The 27,212-nt window shown below is 40.2% G+C and overlaps 1 protein-coding gene across 1 annotated transcript in view; it reads right to left on the bottom strand.

The window, feature by feature from the left end:
- The window catches only part of LOC124711419 (UDP-glycosyltransferase UGT5-like), a 146,281-nt gene that overhangs the window by 16,038 nt on the left and 103,031 nt on the right, over positions 1 to 27,212 (bottom strand). The window contains exons 2-4 of the mRNA XM_047241481.1: positions 26,357 to 26,594; positions 13,563 to 14,143; positions 7,218 to 7,440 (exon numbers count right to left, since the gene is read on the bottom strand). Coding sequence (XP_047097437.1) covers positions 7,218 to 7,440; positions 13,563 to 14,143; positions 26,357 to 26,594 — 1,042 coding nt within the window. The remainder of the gene's footprint in view (positions 1 to 7,217; positions 7,441 to 13,562; positions 14,144 to 26,356; positions 26,595 to 27,212) is intronic.

Here is a 27,212-nt window from a genome sequence, read left to right as displayed (position 1 = left end):
CAAACTCAAGCGATTAGAGAGAAAAACGAACAAAGTATGGAACAGAGATAACCTAAAGTCTGAAGAACTAGTGATCCCTTATGCACGGAAAACTGATGAGATGGCATCAAACATTATTCCCGGGAGTACTAACGAGGAGTGGAAACAAATCAAAGAAGGCATACATAAAGCAGCAGAAGAATTTATTGGGAAAGTCAAACCTGTAAACAGGAAAGAGTGGATAACACCTGAAATAATTTGTCTAATGGAAGAAAGAAGACTATACAAAAATGCCTCTGACGAGCAAAGCGAAAACAAATATAGAAAGCTTAGAAACCAAATAAACAGAGAATCTAGGAAAGCAAAAGAAAATTACCTCAACAGCATTTGTAAAGAGGTGGAGGAAAACATGGTTAAAGGAAAAACTGACTTGGCCTACAGAACAATAAAACAAAACTTTGCTAAACGGAAAGTAAAATCTTCAGGAACTATAAAGAACAAAGAGGGCAAGGTACTATTTGGATATGACACGCTGAAGAGATGGCAAGAATACATTGAAGAGCTATATCAAGGAGACCCTCTAACAGATAATATGATAGAATTAAGCGAAGAAGTAGAGAAAGAAGAACTAGGGGACACAATTCTGAAAGATGAATTTGAAAAAGCACTAAAAGAACTACCAGATAAGAAAGCGGCAGGTGTTGATGATATACCTTCTGAACTAATTAAGAAATCAGGAGACAAAATGAAAGCTACATTACTGCAACTCATACAGAAAATATACAAAACAGGTGAAGTTCCTGAAGACTATCAGAAATGCATCATATTCCCCATACCTAAGAAAGCATCTACTATGGACTGTGAAAACCATCGAACACTCAGTCTTCTTTCACACGCATCAAAAATTCTAATAAGAATAATTTTGAAAAGAGTTGAAAACCAATTGAATAGCACTCTAAGTGAAGACCAATTCGGTTTTAGAAGCGGTGTAGGGACGAGGGAAGCAATCTTATCTTTAAGACTAATAATTGAGAAACAAATTTCCAAAAACAAACAAGTATTTATAGCCTTCGTAGACCTCGAAAAGGCATTTGACAATGTTGTATGGCCAGAAATGTTTAGAATTCTGAAGAAGGCTGGTCTGAAATACAATGATAGAAGGATAATCTTTAAAATATACCAAAATGAAACAGCCTTAGTTAAGAAGGAAAACAAAGAAGAAACAGCAAGAATAAGGAAAGGAGTGAGACAGGGATGCCCACTATCTCCAGTAATTTTCAACGCATATATCCAAGAAGCAATAGACAAAATAAGAGAGAATATTGAAGTAGGAATAAAACTTAACGGAATGAAAATAGATATGTTGCGATATGCAGATGATATCGCCATAATTACAGAAAAGAAAGAAGATTTAGAAGCCGCACTCAATGAAATGGAAAACACCTTAAAAGAACAGTATGGAATGAAAATAAATAAGAAAAAGACTAAAGTGATGGTGAGTGGCGCCCTGAACTACAATGAACCCATACGAATAACAATAAAGGGAGAGAAACTAGGGCAGGTTACAGAATTTAACTACTTAGGTAGCAAAATAACAGCAGATGGAAGGAGCAAAAGTGACATTAAAAACAGAATACAACTTGCCAAAATAGCATTCAATGGAAAAAGAAACTTACTGACGAGTAGAAATGTTAGTTTAGACGTAAGAAAGAGAGTCATGAAAACCTATGTGTGGAGTACAGCCCTTTACGGATGTGAAACTTGGACTAGTGGAAAAGAAGAAAAGAGAAGATTAGAGGCATTCGAAATGTGGTGCTACCGGAGAATGGAAAAAATCAGCTGGCGAGACAAGGCTACAAACGAAGATGTCCTCAGAAGAGTGAAAGAAAACAGATCTCTTTGGCGAAATATACAGAAAAGAAGAATAACCTTCATAGGTCACATTTTACGGCATAACAATTTCATTAAGAGAATATTAGAAGGAATCATTGAAGGAAGAACTCGCCGAGGACGACCTAGATTAAGCTACATTCAACAAGTAATAAATGACATCGGGTGCCAGACCTATGCAGATATGAAGAAGAAAGTTGACAAAAGAACGGAATGGCGTGCTGCTGCCAACCAACCTGTGGGTTGATAACCGAAGAAGAGAAGAAGCCTCCCACCTCTGTTACATAAAGGCACTTAGCTTTTCACTCTTATTAACTCATGCATGATGTTTTAGTAAGTATCTCTGTCTTGAATATTACTCTGTCTTCCTCCTTTAAGCTCTTAACTTTTCAAATCTCATCCGGTGCAGTCCCCAACAATCACTCTTTCCCTCTCATCCTGTCCAATAAGTCTTTCCTGACCCGCAGTTCTGGGTGACTTTTCTGAACTGCTTCCCTTTCCCTGAACCTTTCTAGTCCTTTTCCTTCACCCCTCTTCCTTCCATTTCAACTCTTCTGCCAGAAGAAGGAGCCACTGGTCCCAAAAGCTTGTAAAAGTTAAACCCTTTTGTGTGTGTGTGTGTTCCTGTATTGCCACTTGGTGAGTAGATTTTTTACTCTCCATTTACATTATATTATCAATAACTGATTATTTTTGTTGTTATAACATAATTCATATATAACTGAAACATTATTTGTGAATTTTTTATAGCTTTACTTTCTTATTTATAGATAATTTTATTGGTAAATGCTGCATTAATCATGTGAGAATGTGATTTTAGATCTTTAACTAAAAAAGATAGCATTCATAATTATGTTGATAACAGAATGCTTTGTACAGAGGCCTACCAATGAAAATATGTTTACCTTTTGGCTATAAAAGAAAAATATCTACAAAAAAATATTCCGTGATTAACTGTGGAACTTCTATATAGTAGTGGTACTACAGAGAAATTAGAAAGAGTCTATAGGTAGACTGGAAAACTTGTGGAAATGTATTGAACTGAATTGGGGAGAAAAGAAATTTATGGTACAATGTAACTAAAACAAAGGGTAGATAAAAAATCTACTCACCAAGCAGTGGCAGGGGAACATACACAAAAGAATTTAACTTTTACCAGCTTTCAGAGTCAGTGGTTCCTTCTTCTGGCAGAAGAGTAGAGGGGGAAGGAAGAGGGGCCAAGGAAAAGGACTGGAGTGGTTTAGGGAAAGGGATACAGTTCAGAAAAGTCACCCAGAACCCTGGGTCAGGGGAGACTTACTTGAAAGACTTTCTTTCTCATCGCGTCTGGTAAGTCTTTCCTGACCCAGAGTTCTGGGTGACTTTTCTGAACTGTACCCGTTTCCCTAAACCTCTCCAGTCCTTTTCCTTCACCCCTTGTTCTTCCCCTTCAACTCTTCTGCCAGAAGAAGAAGCCACTGACTGCGAAAGCTTGTAAAAGTTAAATCCCTTTTGTGTTTGTGTTCCACTGCTGCCACTTGGTGAATAGATATTTTATCTATCCATTTTCATTGTATTAGCAATAACTCATTATTTTTGTTGTTATAAAACAAACAATAGATTTATGAAATGCATCATAAGCAACAAGGAATAGTTAATCAGCTAATGGAGGGATGTAAGGGAGATACAAATCTGGCAGAAGTAAAGCTGTGAGTACCGGGCGTGAGTCGTGCTTCGGTAGCTCAGTTGGTAGAGCACTTGCCCGCGAAAGGCAAAGGTCCCGAGTTTGAGTCTCGGTCGGGCACACAGTTTTAATCTGCCAGGAAGTTTCAAGAAATATTTGGTTTTAGTGTCACACTGCCGAGAAGTCACTATAAGTAATGTTTTGTGTAGTAACTATGTACACAGTGTTCTAACAGCTTTAATGAGAAGACAAATCCAAATCAGACAAGAGGTCAAGACTACAGTGATGACAGAGTAGACAATAAGTATAACTCGGAAGCAATTCCCGAGAGCATAATCCGAGTCACTAAAATGAGTGTACAGTAGTGGATGAGAGAGAGAGAGTTCTCCACTCCAGGGTGTTGTTAGTGTATTTGTCAGTGAGCTGTGGTGGCGCAGATCACTGGCAGCACATGCAGGCCAGGATGTGGTGCTGCTCTGCCCTCTGATGTTTGATCGAGCCATGACCTGGCTGTCAGCCGCACACAGTGAGGTAATGAAACAGCCGAGTTGAATAGCAACAGCATGCATCAGCATCTTGCAGAATGCTGTGGTAGCACTGGCAGTCATGCTGGTGTGTGACGAGTGGAAACCCAGAGGATTACCATATTTTCCATATGGATGAAGCAACCCCATAAATGTTGATGAGTTACCCCAGAATACAATCCCGTATGGCATAACAGAATGAAAGTAAGCAAAGTCTGCAAGTTTTTTTTATATTTATATCTCCTACATCTGACACCTTTCTCACTGCAAATGCAGATTTGTTTAGGTGCTTAAGCAATTCTATTGTATGCCCTCCCCCACTGAATTTATTATCGAGTTGTAATCCCAGAAATTTAACACTGTCAACCTCTTCAATCTGTGTGTCTTCATATGTTATACCCATGCTGAGGGACCGAGCGAGGTGGCGCAGTGGTTAGCACACTGGACTCGCATTCGGGAGGATGCCGGTTCAATCCCGTCTCCGGCCATCCTGATTTAGGTTTTCCATGATTTCCCTAAATCGCTTCAGGCAAATGCCGGGATGGTTCCTTTGAAAGGGCACAGCCGACTTCCTTCGCCATCCTTCCCTCACCCGAGCTTGCGCTCCGTCTCTAATGACCTCGTTGTCGACGGGACGTTAAACACTAATCTCCTCCTCCTCCATGCTGAAGGAAATATCTTACAGGTTCTGAGTTGCATATAGTGGGTCTTTTCAAAGCTTAATGAGAGTGAATTAGCTTTAAATGATTTTTTAATGTCAGTGAAAATTTTATTAGCAGCTATTTCTAAATCTGCACTTGACTTGCTACTTATTACAATGTTTGTGTCATCTGCAAACAAAAGAAACTCAGCACCTGGCAATGTATCAGACAAGAGGGCATTAATGTACACAAGAAAATCCAATGGACCCAAGATGGTACCTTGAGAAACACCACATGTAATTAATTCCCAGTCAGATGAAGACTGACTGCTTACTGCACAGATATTTTGCAATGACACCTTTCGTTTCCTGTTCATTAGATAATACTCAAACCATTTCACAGCATTGCCGGTGACACTGTAATATTCTCATTTACTTAAGAGAATGGTGTGGTTCACACAGCCAAAGGCTTCTGACAGGTCACAGAAAATGCTGGTAGCCTCTAATTTATTATGTAATGAATTAAGTACACTCTCACTGTACGTGTAAATAGCTTTCTCTATATCAGAACCCTTAAGAAAGCCAAACTGTGAATTGGAAAATATATTATTTGCAGTCAGATGCTTAAAGAGATGCTTGAACACAACCTTTTCAAATATTTTTGAGAAAGCCGGCAAAAGTGAAATTGGTCGATGGTTTGATGGTATCCTTTTATCCCCCTTCTTGTAAAGAGGCTTAACTTCAGCACATTTTAGCCATTCTGGAAATGTTCCACTGATAAGAGATTGATTACACAAGTAAGATAGAACTCAACCCGCATGCGCATCATTGATTAACTTCATTAATACGTTATCACACACACCAGAATACTTAGATTTTAAGGATTTTATGATGGATGCTACTTCTTTGGAAGATGTGAGTGTCATTTCCATTTTACTGAAGTTATTTTTAAAGACTGTTCTCTGATACGTCATTGCACCATTCACCGAAACTGACAACGTGAAGCTGTCAGTAACAGAAATGAAGTACTTGTTTAAGAGGTTTGCAACACTACATGCACTTCTTACCAGAGTCTCATTTATTTTTAGAGCTATCTGTTCCTCTTCTGTTTTGGCCCCACCTGTTTCTGTCTTTGCTGCCCGATGTAATTATCTTATTCTCTTAATAAGGCTGCTTCAGTTTCTGGATTACTTGCTTCAATATTTTGCTGTATTCTTTGTAATGCAATACAATGCTAACATCAGAGCTGTTCCTAGATAGTAGGTACAGTCTCCCTTTCATCCAACATGATATCTTTATTCCTTGTGTAATCCATGGTTTATTTTTTGACTTCTGTGTGATTTACCTTTAGGGGAAAACAGTTTTCAAAAGTGGAGCTAACTTTATTAATGAATGCTTTGTATTTTCCATTTGAGTCAGAATTATTGTAAGCGTCTATCCAATTCATGTCTTTGAGCAATTCCCTGAAATTCTCAATTTTTGACTTATTTGTTACCTTCCTGTACTCAGATTTATCCTGACAAGTTTTGACATTTAACATAAGATGCTGCATTTACTATTGGTTTTGTGATACGACTTTTTTCCCTAGATTTGTTTACAAAGATATTATCAATAACAGTCTCAGATCATTTACATATCCTAGTTGGAAAGTGCATGGTAGGAACTAAATTGAATGATAGTGTTACTGACTGCAATAATGTACACTGACAGAGCTTTTCAATAAATCCACATTCAAATCACCAGCAACCACTATTTCCCTGTGAAATGGGACAACAGAGCTTCTGGATTTTTTATGAAGAAGTTAAAATTCCCTGAAGGTGATCTGTATATACGTACTATAATCAAGGACTTATCATGAAATACTACTTCTGTTGCACAAGCTTCTAACTGCTGCTATGAGCAAAATTTATTAATATTAATGTTCTTGAAAGCAAAACAGTTTCTGACAAATGTGTCAACTCCTCCTTTCTCCATATTTTCTCTATGGAACTAAGAAGGTAACTTGAAACCTGCAACATTTAACACACCTGTTTATGAAGAAGGACTTTTTCTGGAAGCTAAAATATTTCTAGCACTCTTTTTCTTTGTGATTGTCTGTGACTCAGTACCTCCTCTGTGCGGTGAGTAGCAACCTATCCTTTCCGTATAGTTGTTCTTCCACCCTGGACTTTCTGTTGTTTGATACTACTAATTCTGCTAGTCTTCTTTGTAAAGGTGAACTAATCATTAATAAGCATTAATCTGATTAAGATAAAGCCATTTACTGGATAAAGTGAAAGAGGTTCATATTCATTATGCCCTGCTGTGTATTCTGTAAGTTAGAGTGCTGGTTAACTTTCCAAATTAACCCGGTTTTAGGTTTATATGCTCTCTGGCTGTGAAACCTAACCTTTCAGTGACTCTTCCCTCTAAAATATTTTATTGTTTGTTGATTTTGATGACCATATTTCACACAGATACAAAAAAATTAAGGACTCTGTTCACACTATTACAAACAAATATGTTACTGTAATTCACTCACCAAGAATATCTGACTGTGGCAGCCATTTACTAATCATCACATTTGGTGAAATATTGGGAAGGTTATCATCCTCCCATTTCCATAGCACCCTCTGTCTTATTTTGGAGAATGCTCCTAAGAAAGCTGCTCTTTTCTCTTCTGGCATATCAGTGCTTTTTAGATTTGACCCCATACTGAAGTATACCACTCCTTCTTTTGCTTCATCAAGGTACTTCTTCAAGTCCTAAAATTAATTTTATTAATATGAGAAATTTTTACTTTTATAATGTTCCATTTTGCTTAATCTATTATTACCAATACATGCAAAATAAATTTTGAATATGGTGTATAAACCAAAAATTATGCTTACAATTATCTCAGTGTAATAACCACAATAAGTAATATCACTGCCTAGCAGTTCTGAGATTTATGTTGTTGATTGTCTATCAGGTACACAAATGCTTCGAGAGAAGGGAAATGGTTCAAATGGCTCTAAGCACTATAGTACTTAACATCTGAGATCATCTGTCCCCTAGACTTAGAACTACTTAAACCTGCCTAACCTATGGACATAACACACATCCATGCCCGAGGCAGGATTCGAACCCGCAACCGTAGCAGCAGCATGGTTCCAGACTGAAGAGCCTAGAACCGCTTGGCCACCACGGCCGGTGAGAAAAGGGAAATGTGAGGTAAAAAGTAAAAAAGGGACCTCTTGTTGGAAACTGTCAATTCTGAGTCATTAATATTTTCAAATTAGGCATTAAACCCTAAATAATTTGGTGCAACCACCATGACTATTTTTTTCCTTTAAGTTATAGATATTTAAAACTTATTAAATGAAAATTGACATTTTGAGGAAAGTGCATTCAAAAGTTCAAAGTAACACAGAAGATTTATATTCTACATCTCAGAAATTAATTAAATGGCAAAACAGCTTTAAATTCCCTCTTTTAAGTAGTATACAATGAGTTTTGCAACTACACAGTCAAACACAATTAAACTGAGCAATTTTGATGCTTCTTTGAGAGTGCAGGAACTGCTTGTGAATCATCTGGATTGGGATCAGCAGCTGCATTACTGTTTGTTTCAGCAACAGGTTTAAGTTCAACTTGAGGACATAAAACGTCTTTGAATTAGTCTTTACAGTACGGTCTGATGTTTATGAAGTGGTATTCTTGATGTTCCTTTGTCATGGTTTCTCCTCATTGAACTCAAAATGGTTGTACTGAGTTATAAGGGACAAGAACTTCACCTTTTTCGGTTCCAACCATCACAGTGGAATTAACATTAGTTGTTGGTGTTGATCTTTCAATGCAATCAACTAAGTCTGACAAAGAGAAGACATAAGTTACTCTGAGTGTTTTTTAAATAAAAGCTCACAGGCCCAATCACAAGTAAATTTTGTGTAGCCTACTGGCATGAATGACAATTTTCTTGTTTTTCTTTTAGCAAATCCTCTTGTTTTTTCTCACAAACTGTTATTTTCTAAATGAGGATGAAAATGTCTAGTGATAGAATTAGAACTTTTAGTTGTGCTGGCACTCTCAGGAATAAGATAGTTCATTTGTTTATTTGTGGTTGCACATAACACCCAAATACTGACCTTAAATGGCACTAAAAATTACATAGGGCCCAGCTGCAAAGGAATGCTTGGTATGTGTACTTATTGCGCCATATCAAAATTGTAATGCAAAGAAGTTTTGTCACCATTTGCAAAGTTTTCTCTAGTTTTATTTATGGTATCATTGTAATACATTCTCTCCTCAGAAGCCACATTAGCAACTTCATACCAGCACCACCAACTAATGGCAAATTCATCACTGCCAAAGAGGGATCGCTCCACTGGCTCACAAGAACGTGATAGCAACAGCTGCAAATGATGATTTAGGAGGATACGCTTGGCAGCAGAGCACCATCTCAGCTTTGGAGACGTCTCTGTGAATCTATCACCTCATCGCTCATGACGAACATTATGCTTTGGAGGCTGTGGCTTATCAGAATGACACGAAATATACAGATGGTAATGATCTCCCATGAAAACAAAATGATGGAACAGGCTGACAGACTTTTCATGATCTTGTAGCAACAATACATTAACATACCAAACAAGAATGACCAGTGCCACTACATTCCTAACAAGACACGTTGATCCGCTACCACCCGCAGTCAATGTGATCAGAGCAGTTGCGTGCACTCACAAGAGTGGTATCACTAGCTCCTAATATGAAGCTGCTGACGTTTGGCCTGCAGCACCAACCATACCCATGGCAAACAATAAAATTCCGCATACTGATGTGTCTTTGTGAACTTGGTTGAATTGGCTTCACACTCATTTTTGTGACCAGATATGCAACTTTTCCAGGCTGTGCAAGCACTGAAGTGTGAGACACAGTCCACATCACAGCACATGATGATGCCATGCACTAGTTTTGGCCAGCTCTAAATGATAGTGGTAGACTCTACATGCCAGATCACTCAACAGATGAATACTTTCTGATCGACAGTGGCTCAGAAGTAAGCACCAATCCCAGACCTACATAAAAAATTTCCTTGGCAGTTTTTGGCCACTGATGTTTGAAATCTAAGGTTTGGATCTCCTCTGTTGCTTTCATCTCTCACCAGAATTGATGTGAGGAATCCATAATCTTTTGAGTAGTGATGAATCTGTACCCGTAGTTTGCCACTTGATACACAGTTGCCTTCACAAGACACTAGTCTGTTGGCATCTCCCTGCATGACCCAGACAAATGTGACAGCAACCATAAAGACATCAGCAGCAGACACACCCATGTGTACAGCCAAGAGAGAATGCAGCGCCCGATCTTTCTCAGACACAGGTCAGTACAATGAGTTTTTGTTGCAGTGCACATGTGTCCTCTATGTGTGACCCACCTGCTCCTCAGGATTCATGTTTGACATTTCCACACACAGATATGTAGCATGAAACTATGCATAAAATCATATTACACCAGCCTGCATGGTCAATGGACAGAACCATCAGTGACAGGTTAACAACAGCTTTATTGAAACTTCCTGGCAGATTAAAACTGTGTGTGAGATCGAGACGTGAACTCGGGACCTTTGCCTTTCATAGACAAGTGCTCTTCCAACTGAGCTACTCAAGCATGACCTCACAGCTTTACTTCTGCCAGTATCTCATCTCCCACCTTCCAAATTTCACAGATGTTCTCCTACAAAACTTGCAGAACTAGCACTCCTGGAAGAAAAGGTATTGTGGAGACACAGCTTTGTCACAGCCTGGGGGGTGTTTCTAGAATGAAATTTTCGGTCTACAACTATTTCTGCAAGTTTCACAGGAGAACTTCTGTTGATTTTGGAAGGTAGGAGATGAGGTACTGGTGGAATTCAAGCTCTGAGTACAGGTCATGAGTCTTGTTAGGGTGGCTCAGATGACGGAGCACTTGCCCGTGAAAGGCAAAGGTCCTAAGTTCGAGTCTCAGTCCGGCACACAGTTTTAATCTGCCAGGAAGTTACTTGTCAGTGTGCACTCCACTGCAGAGTGAAAATTTAATTCTGGAAACACCCCTCCTGCTGCAGCAAAGCCATGTCTCCACAATATCCATTCTTTCAGGAGTGCTAGTTCTGCAAGTTTTGCAGGAGAACTTCTGTGAAGTTTGGAAGGTAGGAGATGAGGTACTGTAGGAAGTAAAGCTGTGAGTATGGGTCATGACTCATGTTTGGGTAGCTCGGTTGGCAGAGGCAAAGGCAAAGGCAAAGATCCCGAGTTCGTGTTTTGATCCTGCACACAGTTTTAATCTGCCAGGAACTTTCATATCAGAGCACGCTCTGCTGCAGTATGAAAATTTCATTCTTGGAACAGTTTTATTTCCAGACTGCTACAACCTGCCCAGTGACACTGAACTGGCCATGATTACATCAAGATTATTGGCTGATGAGTTCCCCCCCCCCCCCCCCCCCCCCTCCCCCCAATAATGAATCCTAGGAGGCAATACTTGCCTCTGTGGATGCACACAGGACCTGAAAAATAACCCAGCATTCCCCCAACAACTTGACAACCTCAGTGCAGGCCTACAATCCCACTATGGCCACCTCCACTGATCTCCATCCTGCCTCAGCCAATATCACCTTTATTGAGATAGGATGTGGATAAAATGCCACATAATTTTTCTTCTTTCTTGCTGAGAAATATCCCAGTCATGCACTGTATAGAAACCAGCCATGGCACAGTCAGTCGTGTGCACTGTGCGATGATAACATGGCAGATGTGACCTCTGGTGACCGCATCTGCCAGTACTCTGCTTTCCCACTGTGGGAAGTTGGGGAGAGGTCAGGGAAGGTGGGTCTCTGTTCTGACCTCATCACCAATAATACAAGGGTGAGCTAATAAGACTCTATGGTCAAAGACTGACCTCCAGTGAGGGGAGTATGTTTCATATACACAGTCTGCTGTTTGCTATTGTATCATGCACATGCTTCATCTTGTGTCTCTGTGTTAAGCAATAAAGTGCATGTGAATTCAGTTTGTCTGCTCTCTCACATTCCTCTATGAGCACTGTGATCAGCAACTCCCATATGTCTAAGCTAGAAACAGCAAAAGAAAACAATGCTTCAGATTAGTGAAATACTCAGTACCTGTGTGTTTCTGATTAATGGTTTATCATTTTGGAAGTTTATTATTTTTATGTGTTATTATGTTGCACAAAATAACATCTTCTGATGTAAATAGCATGGTTAACTTCATTCTGAAAGTATACTAACGTAACTGTGGAAATTGATAAAGGGGGAAAGAGCACACAAGAATGGGAACATTGTTGCTTGTAGAACCTTACATTTTCAGTTTCTGTACAAAAGAGAAAAGCTGACTGAGGAAAACCAGATATCAAGTGATTGAGGTAGTGAAAAATTAATGAAAATATGTGCGGCTAGTGATGAAGCCCTTTGAAAGTGACAGTTTTGCATCTCAATCACAGAGAGAGCAAAGAGTAAAAAACCACATTTTGATGTCATAAGACAGAAAATTTCATAAAAAAGTGTAATGTTATAAATATTAGGTGAAACAGTTAAATAATTTGAAAACTTTTGTAAAATTGTTTCTGAACAGTAAAATGAATAGTAACTGATGTTATAACAAGAACATGAAATGTATTAATTGTCATAAATCTACAAAATGTTTCATGGTTATGGTTACACAACACAGTGTCTCTGTGGTTTAGATGTTGTATGAAATCTTTGTCAGAGTTTTGGTTCACTGTATATTGTCAAATAAACCATGCGTATGAAAAGAAAAGTGTCTGATGTAATAGTTACAAAACACAAGGACCTGCAGTATAATATTTTAGCTAAGTAAATTATATTATTATTGCTTCTGCTATATTGGGATGTACTTCTGACTACACATGTGATGCAACTCACATTTCGCAACTGCAGCAAGCCCAAAAGAACCTTGATAGAATAATGCAAGAATTGAAAATGTTGGTAGTTAGTAGATAGATTATCCCCCACTGATGGTTACTCCTCCTTCTCCTTCCCTTGCTCTATCAATCGTTTTTTGCCTAGTTTATTTGGTCACTAAGTAGTGAAAGATATTTCTATAACTGAAGTAGGATTAATTAAGCTTATCCATTAGCTTATCATTGGGTTGATTTCATTCTCATTTTTTTTTACACATATGACCAGCTAGTAATTTTGAACCTGGAATTCATGTAGTACACTAGCAATTTCATCTATTTCCAAAATCTGTAAATCTTCTGTAATTACCTCTTATAACGGATATGACAGCAAACCAAATAATCATTTGATACATGACTTAATAACATTCAACAATTAAAGTCAGTATTAAATTGTCTTATGTTTGTCTAGAACTAACAATAGCTTTGCACTCAGGCCATGAAGATCATCATCTTCTATCAATCGTGTTCTCATGAACAAATGTATCAATTTCAATGTCTACATACCTACATTTATAATACTGAGGGACATTTGATCAACAGACCAGTCTCCCGGCCATTATAAGCTTTTTCACATTGGAGCTGCTACTTTTTATTATCAGTCTAATAAACCTCAGTGCACCCTTTCCAAACCTTGGATCAAGGAAAACCAAGGAAAATCTCTGGCAGGACAGGGACTTAAACCTATACCCTGTACGTGGTAGTCAGACATGCTCATGCCATATTTGTGGAGGCAGGCTGCTCACCAACACTTCAAATCTGTGCAAATGCTTGTGCTATTGTCATCCAGTACACACAAAGAAAAGATAGTTCTCTCACAACAGAAAGACCAGGTTCTCATGAACAAATGTATCAATTTCAATGTCTACATCCCTACATTTATAATACTGCAGTAGTGAAAAAGTAATTGATGCTGCCAGAACAAAAAGCTCACCTCTGGAAGTTGCTTTGGTGGCTTTACATGCATGCCACCAACCATTATAATATTTGGCACTAGTGGTCTTATATATCCAATGCTCATATGGGAATTAATGAGCATCAATGACGTTTGCTTTTCCAAGGTGGCCAAACTAGGAATTGCTGAATCATTGAGACGTTTCTGAACTGCAGCATCCATGCCTGGCAGTATGTACCATTGTCGAAAAAGCCTTCCCACAGTTCCAAACACAGCATTGTTAAGCCGCTGAAAGAAATCCATGTGGTCGGAGTAAGCGAAGAGAGGATCTGGAAAGTAAGCAATTTCTGATGGATTGCCCACCCTGTCACCAACCCACTGATGTCCTTCATATGGAACAATCTGGATCAGAGGCACATTGAACTTAAATGCAAATACGTGGTAGCATTCTTGATAAAAATCTTCAGTGATAACAGCATCAAATTTCTCATTGGATTTGTATAGTTTTTGAATTTCCTCTTCTCCAAGGATTAAATTACAGGAACGTATTCCATAATTTGAAAGGAAGAACAGTCCCATGAATGGATTGACCACAGATAACTGAAACATATTCACTGAACCTGAAAAAGACAAATTAAAAATAAATGTCACCACTTAGACAAGCAAGAGTATGCACTATTTTGATTGAATACTGTAATGAGCTTTGGATACATAATAATATTTTGCTTGTGAAATCTACTTAATAGGCATAAATTAGTCACACGACATCTACTATTTATAGTTTTGTAGCCAATGATCAATTTCACATGCATGATGGGGCTAAAACTCACAGAAAAATTTGCTTTTCTACAAAAACATGAAATATACCATTATTACTGCTATATCTACACTCATTATTGACAAAAAATACATACAAAAAAATTATGTCTGCTGATAACTGCACACCAAATAATGACAAGATTATAAAACATTAACACAACTATTAACTATCGAAGTACAGAGGCCGAGCACTGCGGCTGAGTGCTTCTAGGCACTTCAGTCCAGAACTGTGCTGCTGCTACAGTTGCAGGTTCGAATCCTGCCTCGGGCATGGGTGTCTGTGATGTCCTTAGGTTAGTTAGTTTTAAGTAGTTCTAAGTCTAGGGGACTGGTGACCTCAGATGTTAAGTCCTATAATGCTAAGAGCCATTTGAACCATTTGAAATACAGAGCCCTGTTACTGACAACTGAATGCACACAGGTGTGGAGCTGGTCTGACTTGAGAACATTTGCATACGGAGGAGAAGATGAGAGGGCACAAGGCCCCACTGGCAGTGGCTCAACATGTTCTCATATCCTGGCTGGGATGCTGGCTGCAGGTGACGGTGGCACGCTTACTTCATCCAGCCACCACTGGCACTGTGTAGAAATGCTGCACTGGAGGATTTCACGGTGCACCGCCTCATCCCTCCCCTCTTCCACAGAGCCAATACGACAAGCACCAGTGCACAAAAATGGAGGAAAACATCAGCAGGACTGCTGATGGCAGAAAGTCAGCACAGGTGAAGAAGCCATCCAATCCGCCCAGGTCACCCAGTGATGACAATAGTGGTGATGGCAGCAGTGCAATGGCAGCTACATGGTGACAGCATTAGCATCCATCAGCTCATCAGCATCTGAAGAGGTGTTGCCCTCCTAGGGATTGGCTGTCAGCTGTCCCAGGCCCAGCAAGATGTGCAGATGGAAATGGTCCAGACAAGGGTGTACTGGCTGCAGTGACAGCCCCTTCACACAGAGGCTCTGTGGACCATGTGTCTGCAGGAGTTGGAGGCAGCAATGACAGGGGTTCATCCACAAAGTGCTCCAACAAATGGGTGGTGTCTGGGCAGCCACTGTCAGACCCTACTTGAGGGTCTGGGGTGGGCAGTGGCTCCACTTCGACATTGTCATTGCCCATCAGCACATCGAGGGAAAGTGCCTCTGTGGCATCTTGTCCCTGGGAGGGGGAGGCAGTTGCAGGAGAGATCTCCAAGTGTGTTCCCTGTGGGTTCAGCAGGCTGTTGCCCCAGCGAGGGCACAGTTGATTCTGATGGTGGGGGAGTGATGCCTCACAGGTGATCACAGTGAACGTTCACTGGCCATGCATCCCCTGAACGATAGCTGGCACCTTTCCCAGCCACCGACCTAAGCTGCTTGCACAGACTGGATCACTCACAGCATATTGTGAAGGGTGCGGCCAAACCACAGGCTGTGGCACAGGACAGAGCAGATGTAGCAATATCTGGGGTTTCTGGCCATAGAGAACCTCCACTGCGCTGTGGCTGTTCAGTGGGATGATCCTGTAGGAGCTTAGGAACAGAGGAAACACTATATCGGCAGGTGAGTCATCCAAACACTTTGCCAACTTTGTCTTAAATGTATACACCATACGTTCCATATCACCATTCAGTTGGGGGTGAAATGATGTGGATATGAGGTGCGTAATACCATTCCAGATTTAGATATCACAAACCAATGCTAAAGTAAATTGTGTGCCATTATCGCAGATGATTGCCTGTGCCAATTCTTCACTCGCAAAAATCGGAGTTATAGCCAGCAAAGTAGCTTCTGCCGAAGTGGTGTGTATGATGTATGGATAATTGTACAGGCCATCCACCACAACTAACCACATGAAATGACAGAAAGGACCAGCAAAATCGATTGGACATGGTCCCATGGCTGATAGGAAGTGAGCCACAGAGCAAAAGTTTTTGGGGGCTGCCTGATGGTCAGCACGCTGTTTGCACCAGCAGACAAGCTTCTCAGTTGCTGAGTCAATGCTGGGCCAGTAGACAAAACACCTTGCTAGGATTTTCATGTGGGTTATGTCCCAGTGTCCATGGCGCAGAAGTGCAAAAATTTGGGACTGCAGGACCAGCAAGATGACACTGCAGACGTTGTCCAATTACATACTGAGGAGGAGTGTTCCATCAATCACCAGAAGCCAATTACGAAGAAGTAAAGAAATGCAGAGTGGGCCTGACTCCTTAGCGGTCAGCCATGGAGACCAACATCTTGACACAAAATGGGACACCTGACAGGGCACTGGATCTTCCTGAGTGGCTTTCTCTGTGCACCTTTCTGTGACTAGGAGCCTATCCAACACCTGCTGGACATGATCATCAATCTGGAAACACATAGCTTCTATTTTACTAATTTTGTGTCAGGGCCAACAGTTAAGCATGTCTGCATTGGCATGGCAAGCAATGGGATGATAATGAATCTGGTATAGATACACACTCAATAATGAAGCCCACTGCTGAAGTCTTTGTGTGATCCTCTCAGGAAGCTGGGAATGGGGCCTAAAGCACCACTAGCATTTTAATGGTCATCAATGAGATTCAGTTTGTTTCCAAACAGGAAAACGTTGAACTTACAGACTGCACAGGCAGTTGTCAATGTTTTGTCTTTTCTATTTGTAAATAATTTCATTGAGGAGCTGTCAATGTCTTTGAGGCATATATCAGAGGTTCTCACAACTAGCAGCTTCTGTGTAAGACAAAACCATCACAAATGTGTACTGACACACATCTGTGGCAAGATCCAGCTGTTTACCCAGTGTAAGGTACCAAGATACAGGGAAGACATTAGCAATAACTTGGCACCTTGACACCATCTCAGAACAAACAAAAGGAACACCTTTCTTCCACAAGTTGTTTAAGGAATGAATGAAATTTGTTGCATTGGGGATAAATTTTGATTAGTAACTGACTTCTTCCAAAAAAGGTTGTGTTTCTTGCAGCTTTCATGGCTCAGGATGATTGGCAATATCTGCTAGATGCTGCAGCATAGGACAGATGGCATCCTTTGAACAAATATTGTCCACACATTCCACTTCTGCCTGAGAAAACTTTTTCTGCTGTTTGCACTTAAGACCTACCTCTTGCAGTTGAGTGAAAAGGGTCCAAAGTTTGTCCAGACGTTCCTGTTGTGAGGCCTCTGTGAAGATAATGTCATCTAGATAGTTCGCACAACATGAGACATCGCATATTGACTATTCTAAGAATCACTGAAAAATAATGGGGACACTCACGATGCCAAAAACCAAACACATGTAACCGTATAACCCAAATGGGGTGTTGATAACCCTAATCTGTTGGAAAGCAGAACCAGATGAAGCTGTAATATGCCTCTGCCAAATGAATTTTGTAAAAACATTCACCACCTGCCAGTTTAATGAGGATTTTATCGGTCCATGGAATTGGGTAAGAACCCATGACTGACTGACCATTAATGGTGGATTTAAAACCTCCACACAAATGAATCACCATTGCAAATTTGTGAATAATGGCTAGAGGTGGCTGGTTCAATGGATCCAGGCCCTGCAGCCTATTAAGTTCCATCTTGACTACCAATCTCAGGGTGAAGGGCAGGGACCAATGAAGACAAAATTTAGGTATGGCCATTGATTTGAAGGTGACATACATCTCAAATTCTTTGCTGCGCCCTGACTGGCAAAAAACAGGGGGGCAAATTCAGGGCAGAGGTTGTCCATTTCCTGGAATGGAACAGAGTGTGAAACAAGATGTACCATGTCTTGAATTTCAAACCTAAAGACCATGAAGGCATTAAAACCAAAATTGTTCTCCAGTGTCACACTACTGCCAAAAACATGATAACCCTCTTGACGAGATGATACACAATGTTGACCATGAACTCTCCTTGAACAAGAACAGGGTGTTTTCCATAACTGGCCAAACAACAATTTGGGGAGGAGAGAGCAGACTGACCCAGATGATGATATGTTTCCAGGTTCATGATGGACAATGAAGACCTGGTGTCAATTTGGAAATGGCACAGTTGTTGTGCAATGTAAACCTTACACTATGGACTTCTGAGAACTTTACACCTGCATCTGAGGCCTGGCTGCACAGTTAACTGTGACAGACTGTGGCCACATGGCCTCGCTATGGTGAATGGCAAATATGCCACACCTCTGCGGGCAGTGGTGCTTTGATTGTACATGGAAACAGGACATGACAAAAAATGTGGCAGAAGACAACAGTATCTGATTGTGAGCCAAATTAATTAGAGGAACAAATTGAGGCTATCAGGAATCCCTCCGGTGCCGTGCCAACAATCACACTGACACAATGTCCATGACATCCTCAAAAATTTCAGGCAAAGCTTGTGACACCTCAAAAGCCCTGGCAACAGCCAGTACCTGCTCAACTGTTGCATCTACTAAATGTAACGTCTCCCAATGGTACCTCTCTGTCCAGAGCAGAATGAACAATGATGTCGTGAATCAGAGAACTGGCATATGAATGTTGACAGTGAGCACACACAAAATTACACTTTCCACTTAGCTCATGGAGGCTGCCTACCCATGCTTCATGGGACTGGCCTGGTTTCTGCTGCTGCAGATAGAACTCCACATGGGAAACCATCCTGTGAGTTTGCTTAAGCACTAAGCAAGTCACATTTCAGAAAGTGAAAACGCTGATGGGTCTTTCAATGGGGCAAGTTTTTGATGCAAATGAAATGTTTCAGGTGCAATCCACAACAAGAAAAAAGCTTTTTGCAATGATGGATCCTCTACATTAAATGCTGTAAACTGCTGCTGCAGGCATCACATGTATGTGTCCTAATCTTCATTTGCTTCTCAGAATTGTGGAAAAGCTGGGAGGGGGGGGGGGGGGGGAGGGGGTAGGTGGCAGTGACTGGGGGACCAGTTCTCCCGGCAAATTTATAAATAACTGACAAAAAAGTCTAACTGCTGCTGTTGTAGCAATTGAATCAACACTGCAGCCATTTAAATTGTGAAAGACACTCGTAGAATGAACTACCTTGTCACCAAAACTATTGTATCTACACTTTTTAATCAGAACCACTACATACAAAAAAATATGTCAGCTGATAACTGCACACCGAATAATGATAAGGTTAGAGAAACGTCAACACAACTATTAAGTGTCAGTGTACATGAGTCCTGTACGGACAACTGAATGAACACTGGCACAGAGCAAGTTTACTTGAGAACATTTGTGTACCACAGAGAAGATGCAAGTGTATGAGTCCCCACTGGCAACAGTCTGATATGTTTGTATTTGCTAGTGGAGGTGCTGGGTGCAGGCGATGGTGGCGCGTTTGCTTTGCCCAGCGACCACTGAGGCCACATATAAATGCCGCGGTGGCAAGTTGCATGGGTGCACCACCACTGTTATCATTATCGTCAATAATAATAATAATAATAATAACAATTACTGCTTGAATTGCTACCACATGCTTGGCTAAACACAAACTTTACCTGCTAGTTACTGAATATCATGCACATCACAATAGCAGTGACATCATGGGCTGACTGGTTGGTTGATTTCGGGGGGGGGGGGGGGGGGTGAGTGGACCACACAGTGAGGTCATCAGTCCCATCAGATTAGGGAAGGTTGGGGAAGGGAGTCGGCCGTGTCCTCTCAAAAGAACCTTCCCAGCATTTGCCTGATGACTTCATGAGTCATATATTGTGCAGTATGTTCAGGAACCACTTGTGATTGCCATTACCCACTGTTTAGAAGCGCCAGTCAGTGGCGGATTTACATATAGACCCAGTAGACACGGGTCTCGGGACGGCACCTTAAGGGGGTGGCATTTTTTTTGCTCTGTACTCACTTTAACCTTTAACGTTTTAAAATAACTGCAGTTACAAATGACAAAAATATTTAATATTGTTAAACAACTTGCTAGTTTGAATAAGCTTTAAGAACAAAATTCAACAATAAAAGCTTGGAAGTATACATAGTTTACTTGGTGATGGAATGGAAATTTAACTTTGGGTTTCTGTCTGGTATCATCTTCATGATTGTTCAAAATATTTTGAAGTAAGCTGTCAGGATGACAGTTTACAATACATTGCTTGAAATGTTATTGTTCTTGCTTTGCATGGCAGTCCCCTTTCTTTTAAAAAATTTTCGCACTCAGGTACAAATGAGTTAAAAAACCAGTTCTTGAAGATTTCCTGATTCATCCAGGCATTATTCTGATGTGTATAGACAACCGGAAGAACTGAGATGGATACATTCTTGAATGCTCTTGGCTTGGCAGACTTCCCAGTCACAACTAGTTTTAGTTTGTGGTTTCCAGTTGTATTTGAAGCTGCCATAACTGTGAGCTGCTCTTTGCTTTTTTTTGTGCCCAGGAGCACTTTTTTCTTCGCTAGAAGCAAGTGTTCTCGCTGGTAACATTTTAAAATTCAGCCCAGTTTCGTCACAGTTATATATTTGTGCATCAGACAAATTTTCATCAGTTATGATTTTTTTAAACTCGATGATAAATTTTGAAATGGCCTGAGCATCACCAGAGAGTTTTTCTCCACATACATCTAGCTGACACACTCCATACCTCCTCTTCCACTTGTCGAGCCAGCCCACACTAGCGGCGAAATTGTCATCTCCTTCCTGCAGCTGGTTTCTGAAAAGCAGAGCTTTTTCTTGCAAGATTGGGCCAGAAATCGGAGCACCCTTCTGTCTCTGTTGGGTAAACCACATGAACAATGCCTCACTTGTTTTTTCGAATTCTGACTTCTTTATGCTTTGTCGACTGAGATATTCGTGTGAGCATTTCTGTGAAGAAAACTGTTCCAATTTAAGTCGGTTTCTCCACCAGTCACCAACAATAACTTCACTGAAACCATATTCAGGAGCAAGTTTTTTTATTCTTTCTCCTTTATCAAGTCATCTTAGTGCTTCTAATTTTAGACGCAAAGGCACAAATTTCCTCTTTTGTTACAGCACTCATCTTTGTAAGGTGTACAATGGAACACACAGTCAACAAACAAAACGACACACAACACTGTACAGTACAGGTACTGGGAACTACAGCAGTGTATGAACTCCCCAGTTTTGATTGGTGGCAGCCGGCAGCAGTCGGGGGATTTCGTGTCATACTGACAACAGATGTTCGTGCAACAGGGCAGCAAGCTAATCGTTGGTGTTGATAGCATTGTTGTCTGCTTTGTCACTGAGCTGTACTCTCCCTATCTATCTTTTGCAATGATGTTTTCATTATTTATCATGTCAGTAAAAAAAGAAAGTAGATTGTTGCAACCTAAAAAAAAAAAAAAAGAAAAAGAAAAAAAAAAAAGAAACTTCCGATTATTGGAAACTCGAACTATCAAGACTCTGCTGTATCTAAAATAAAGCTCCACAATACGCTTGTTAGACCTTATGCTCCTTCTGTACCCATCTCCTTACCCTATGACTCCCATCCCTGTGACTGTCCCCACTGCCCTATGCACTCTCATACCACCACCTATTCCAGTCCTGTAAGTGATAAAACATATACTATAAGAGGGAGGGCCACCCATGAAATGACACATGTCATATACCAGCTGTTATGTAAACACTTTTCAGCCTTTTACATCAGCATGACTACTACCCAGTTATCAGTCAGGATGATTGGGCATAAGCAGAGGGTGTAGACTGGCAACACACAATATCCTGTTGCAGAGCACGCTGTACAACATGACACTCACAATCTCGGTGACAGTTTCACCACACGTGCCATCTGGATCCTTCCCCCAGACACCAGTTTCTCAGAACTGGAGGTGGGAACTAGGACTATAACATGTCCTTGGTTCTCACAACCCACCTGGCTTTAATTTATGTTAATTGCTTCTATCTCAGCATTTCTTCATAGTAACTACTCCTTTTTTCACTCCATTTTAATTTTCTACATCTTTCATTTTCAGATATGTCTATTTTTCATGGTCCTCCCTCCAACCTCTGTTACATACAATGCACTTAGTGTTTCACTCTTATTAGCTCATGCATGATGTTTTAGAGTAATCTCTGTCTTGCACATTACCCTGTCTTACACCTTTAAGCTCTCAGGTTTTCAAATCTCGTCTGGTGCAGCCCCCAACAGTCAGTCTTTCCTTCTCATCCCATCTGGTAAGTCTCCCCTGACCTGGGTTCTGGGTAACTTTTCTGAACTGTTCCCCTTTCCCTAAACCTATCCAGTCTTTTTCCTTCACCCCTCTTCCTCCCCCTTTGACTGTTCTGCTGGACGAAGAAACTACTGACTCGAAAAGTTAGTAAAAGTTAAATCCCTTTTCCCTTTCTGTGCGTGTTCCCCCGCCTCCGCTTGGTGAGTAGATTTTTTTATCTACCCATTTACATAATATTATCAATAACTGATTATCTTGGTTGTTATAAAATAAATTTAAGCGTTAGAAAGTCTTTTCTGAGGGCATTTGTCTGCAGTGTACCCTTATACAGAAATGAAGCATGAATGATAAACAATTCAGATAAGAAGAAAATAGAAGATTTTGAAATATGGTGCCACAGAAGAATGCTGGAAATTAGATGGGTAGATCAATTAACTAATGACTTGGTACTGAACTGAATTATGGAAAAGAATAGTAACACAGCTTCACTAAAAGAAGGGATCAGGTGAGCGGTAACATCCTCAAACATCACAGAATCATCAACTTGTTGATGGAAAGAAGTATGAGGGGTAAAAATTGTAGAGGGAGACCAAGGGATGAATATAGTAAGCAGGTTCGAATCGATGTAGGTGGCAGTAGTTATTTCGAGATGAGGAGGCTTCCACAGGACAGAGCAACATGGAGAGCTACATCAAACTAGTCTTCAGACTATAGGCCCAGTGACAATAACTATTTGCAGGACGCCAAATGGAGGTATAAAAACATTGTTCAAAAATTTTGAACTTATGGTGAAGAAAGGATTAAAGTCAGAAACAAACATTCCTATCTGTAATTACTTCCATGTATAAATGTCAAACTCTGGTAACAAGCCTAATGATGACTTTTTAGTATTTTTGGTCACCACAGTATTTCTAGAAATATTTATATTGCAACTCCTGTATAGTAAGACTTTTCTGGCCATGAATTATCACCAGTCACATCCCCTACCAAACAGGCTTGCTAACAATACTTCCCATAAATGAATAAATTTCATATGGCTCCCAGTCCAATGTAAATCTTTTGAATTGATGCCATTGCAGCAACTTGTATGTCAAGTTCACTGTACTTACTTATTCAAGTGGTTTCTCATTTGGACCCATGAGGCTGTGTTGATCTTTCAACCACAAAAAATATGAGTTGGTGACTGGGAACTGAACCTGTAATATCCACATCAGTAGTACCAACAACACCAACCACTAGACCACTGGAATGCCTGATGCTTACCCTGAGGACCATGTAGCGATTGTGAGAGGTCAGGAAGAAGAGTCTTTAACACGTTCTTTGGTATATTAAGTAAAATGAAGTGTTTTTTTTCCTATGAAATTTAGACTGATCTAACTATTTTTGAAACTGTGTTTGATAGGTTATTAATGAAATGCATTGCTGAGTGATACTCTTGTTTGTCTCTTCAAAATACTTATTTTGTCTGTAAGCCCAGAGGAAATTTTCTGGACTGGTACAATACTGAACATGATAGCATTAGGGAAAAATATTGTTATTACAGAGAATATATAAAAGTGTGAGAGTATGGGACTAAACAGGCTCATACAATTTGTAAGGATATCTGAATTGTAAAGAGTTCTATGAAACTAAATGTCATCATCTAAAAAAAAGTGCCTTATGAAAGGCATACAAAACTTGCTCACAGTAAGTGCAAAACAGCCACGTGAAATTACCATATAAGAAGCGTCTCCTATGCTTATGTAAGAGCTGTTGCTTGAAATAGATGAAATGGAAGAGTTCTTTAAGTATCCAGAGAAGAAAAAACTGGTTACAAGAACACCTCAAGTGTAATTTTTACAAGTGAACTGCTTGACAAGGAGCCTTCAGTGAGAGAATTTTTTCAGTGGAATCCAAAGGCATTGTAGAAACAGTGATACTATGAAAGTATGGATTATTACTGTTTGTCCATCCACATTATCAAGAAAGCTATTCATTTGATTTACTAATCTCTTGTGTTTACTACCATCTCCACAACCCTCTCCCTTCTCCTGTTCCCTCTATCATCTGGTTATATTTTCACCATTTCCTTCTGACACATTAATTCCACCCAATGTACCCATGCTCCACTAGAACTGTAGGTGCCTCTGAAGAGAGAGGGAGATATGCAATATGGCTCTCTTGCTATCACATGGAATCTGGAGTTTTTGGATAATCAGTTTAATGTGGTCCTCTCCTGTGTCAACTTCTTAATCTCAACACTTACACCCAGTTCTTCAATTAATTATTGGGCATGTACATGTATCTGCCTTCCCATTTTACCCTCTAGGGCTCCCTTCAGAATCAAGAAAGTTATTATCTGCAGCCTTAACACATGTCCTATCATCCTGTCCATTCTTTTACTCAATGTTCCCCATATGTTCCTTTCTTCACCAATTCTGCAGAGGACCTCCTCATTCTTTATCTTATCAGTCAACTATTCTTCTCTAGCACCACATCTCAATCACCACAGTCCTCTTCTTTTCCAGTTTTATCACAGTCCATGATTTACTTTTACAGAATGTTACACTCCACATGTACGTCCTCACAAGTTTCTTCCTCACATTAATGCCAATGTGTGATAGGTCTGCCAGCAGACTTCTCTTAGCAATGCATGCTCTTGTTGCATGTGCTGGTATGCTTCTTACATTCTGCTTTTTCGTCTTTCAAATGTCAATTTCCTTCTAAGGCAGAAGAATTTCTTCAAGTCATCTACTGCTTATCCTCAGTGTTACATACATTATGGACAGCTTCGAAAACTGTTTTTGTAAATTTTACTGCAGCAGTTTCTGTTCCATGCCCAGACCTGAAACCAAGCTGTTCTTTGCACAGAAGTTAATATTTATTTCAATAATCCATACTACTGTTTCTCAGAATATTTTTGAAAACGAAGTAGCAGCGAAACTACTCTGTAATTCTCTGTACTTTCTGTACAACCTTTTCTTGTGGATGGGAAGAACTTCTGTATGCTTTTTGTAATCAGAGAAGCAAATGGGTGTGAATGACTCATTTATAATGCTAATGCAGTCCTCTAGAAGATGCATTGGAACATCACCTAGGCATGTAGATATTTTTATGTTATCTGACTGTTGTGTTAAAGTGCAGACCCACAACAGTTCATGTTCTGTTGTACATTGTTTAATCTCACTGATACACTATTCATACTACTTCATCCTTTTATCGCGAGTTATAGTGTGTCAAGTCCAAACCATCCGCAGCTCGTGGTCTAGTGGTTAGTGTTGCTGCCTCTGAATCACGGGGTTCCAGATTCTATTGCCAGCTGGGTTGAGGATTTTCTCTGCCCAAGGACTGGGTGTCTGTGTTGTCCTTATCATTTCATCATCATCATCATCATCATCATCATCATTCCTGACTGTGGCTAGACTGGACTGTGAACCACACTGGACTGTGTGAAAATTGGGACTTAGTTTGGGCACTGATGACCGCGCAGTTGAGCACCCCACAAAACCAAACATCATCATCATCATCATCATCATTACGTCCACACAGAGATTGCATAACACACTATTCCCTACTGGTCTTCTTGGCACCACACCTGGAGTGCGGGTTAAGTCCCTAGTAATAGAACATAACTCACTACAAGCTACCTGGCGTCTGAATTCATGAACTTCCCTCAAGTGCCCAGAACAATGTGTATCTCTTGATAGATTGGGAAGGCAGTTACCTGCATGTAACCCTTGTTTAACTCTGAATGTCTGTATGCTATCTCATTTTAAATACTTTTAGACTCAACACAATTTGTGTATCTAACACTGATTTTAGGTAAAGTACAATTCATACATGCATTGTAATATTATGTTTGATAAGTTTATTACACTCTTTGTTATGCTTCTTGGGAAGTTTTTTAGGGGAATCACAGATTATAATTCATGCAGTACAATGCCTCACTAACCTGTACCAAACGTATCCCTCGTGTCAGGAATGATTATTTCACGCCAGTTTTCTGTGTGGCCTTCACTCTTAAAGGGCGTAACGAAGGTGACCTTGTGCCCCCTGGCGACCAGTTCTCGCAGGTAGCTCTGTGCCAGGATCCAGTGGCTCCGCCCGTGCAGAGGGAAGAATGCCAGGAAGTGAGCTCCATCCAGGCCGCCCAGCAAGCAGAACAACAGCACGATGTGAATGGCTTGCATCTGGAGAACAAATTGTGCAATAGTATCCAGTATTTACATGGGGTATGATTCATACAACAGAAAAAGTGAGCAAAAATCCACTGAATATGAGAACGGATGTGGACAATAAATACAGTAACACCTTGACCCCCTCTGGTTAACTTTCAATGATGGCTGAATTGGATTAAATTGTAATTAGTGTAATTTACTTTAAGATAGTTAATGTGGTAACAATAAAAACTGTAAACACGAGTGCGTGTTAATCCAAATGTATTATTTGTGTCTCGATTTTAAAGAAAAAGCTACTTATTTCTAGAAAAGGCAACACTGATTTTGTAATTCAAGATCTGATGCAACTGTCATTTTTTTTCTTCAGTGGAACCCTAAATGCAACATGCAACAAAGAGCACATCACAACAATATTTCTAGATCTTTCAAAAGGCATTACTCAACTTTCTAATTGACAACACATTGCTCATGAAACTGTTGTGTGTAGGTATAAGGGGACAAGATTTGGGAAGGTAAAATTGTACCTACAGAACAGAGCTCAGCTTCCATTCCCAAAAGAACGCAGCATAAACTTCTACTACTCAGAAAAGCAGTGTATCAAATAAGAGGCAGCACAAGGCTCCGGTCTGG

Source organism: Schistocerca piceifrons, chromosome 8, assembly GCF_021461385.2.
Source record: "Schistocerca piceifrons isolate TAMUIC-IGC-003096 chromosome 8, iqSchPice1.1, whole genome shotgun sequence".
NCBI lineage: Eukaryota > Metazoa > Arthropoda > Insecta > Orthoptera > Acrididae > Schistocerca > Schistocerca piceifrons.
The sequence above is the reverse complement of the archived record's forward strand: the minus strand, read 5'-3'. Positions and strand labels throughout refer to the sequence as shown.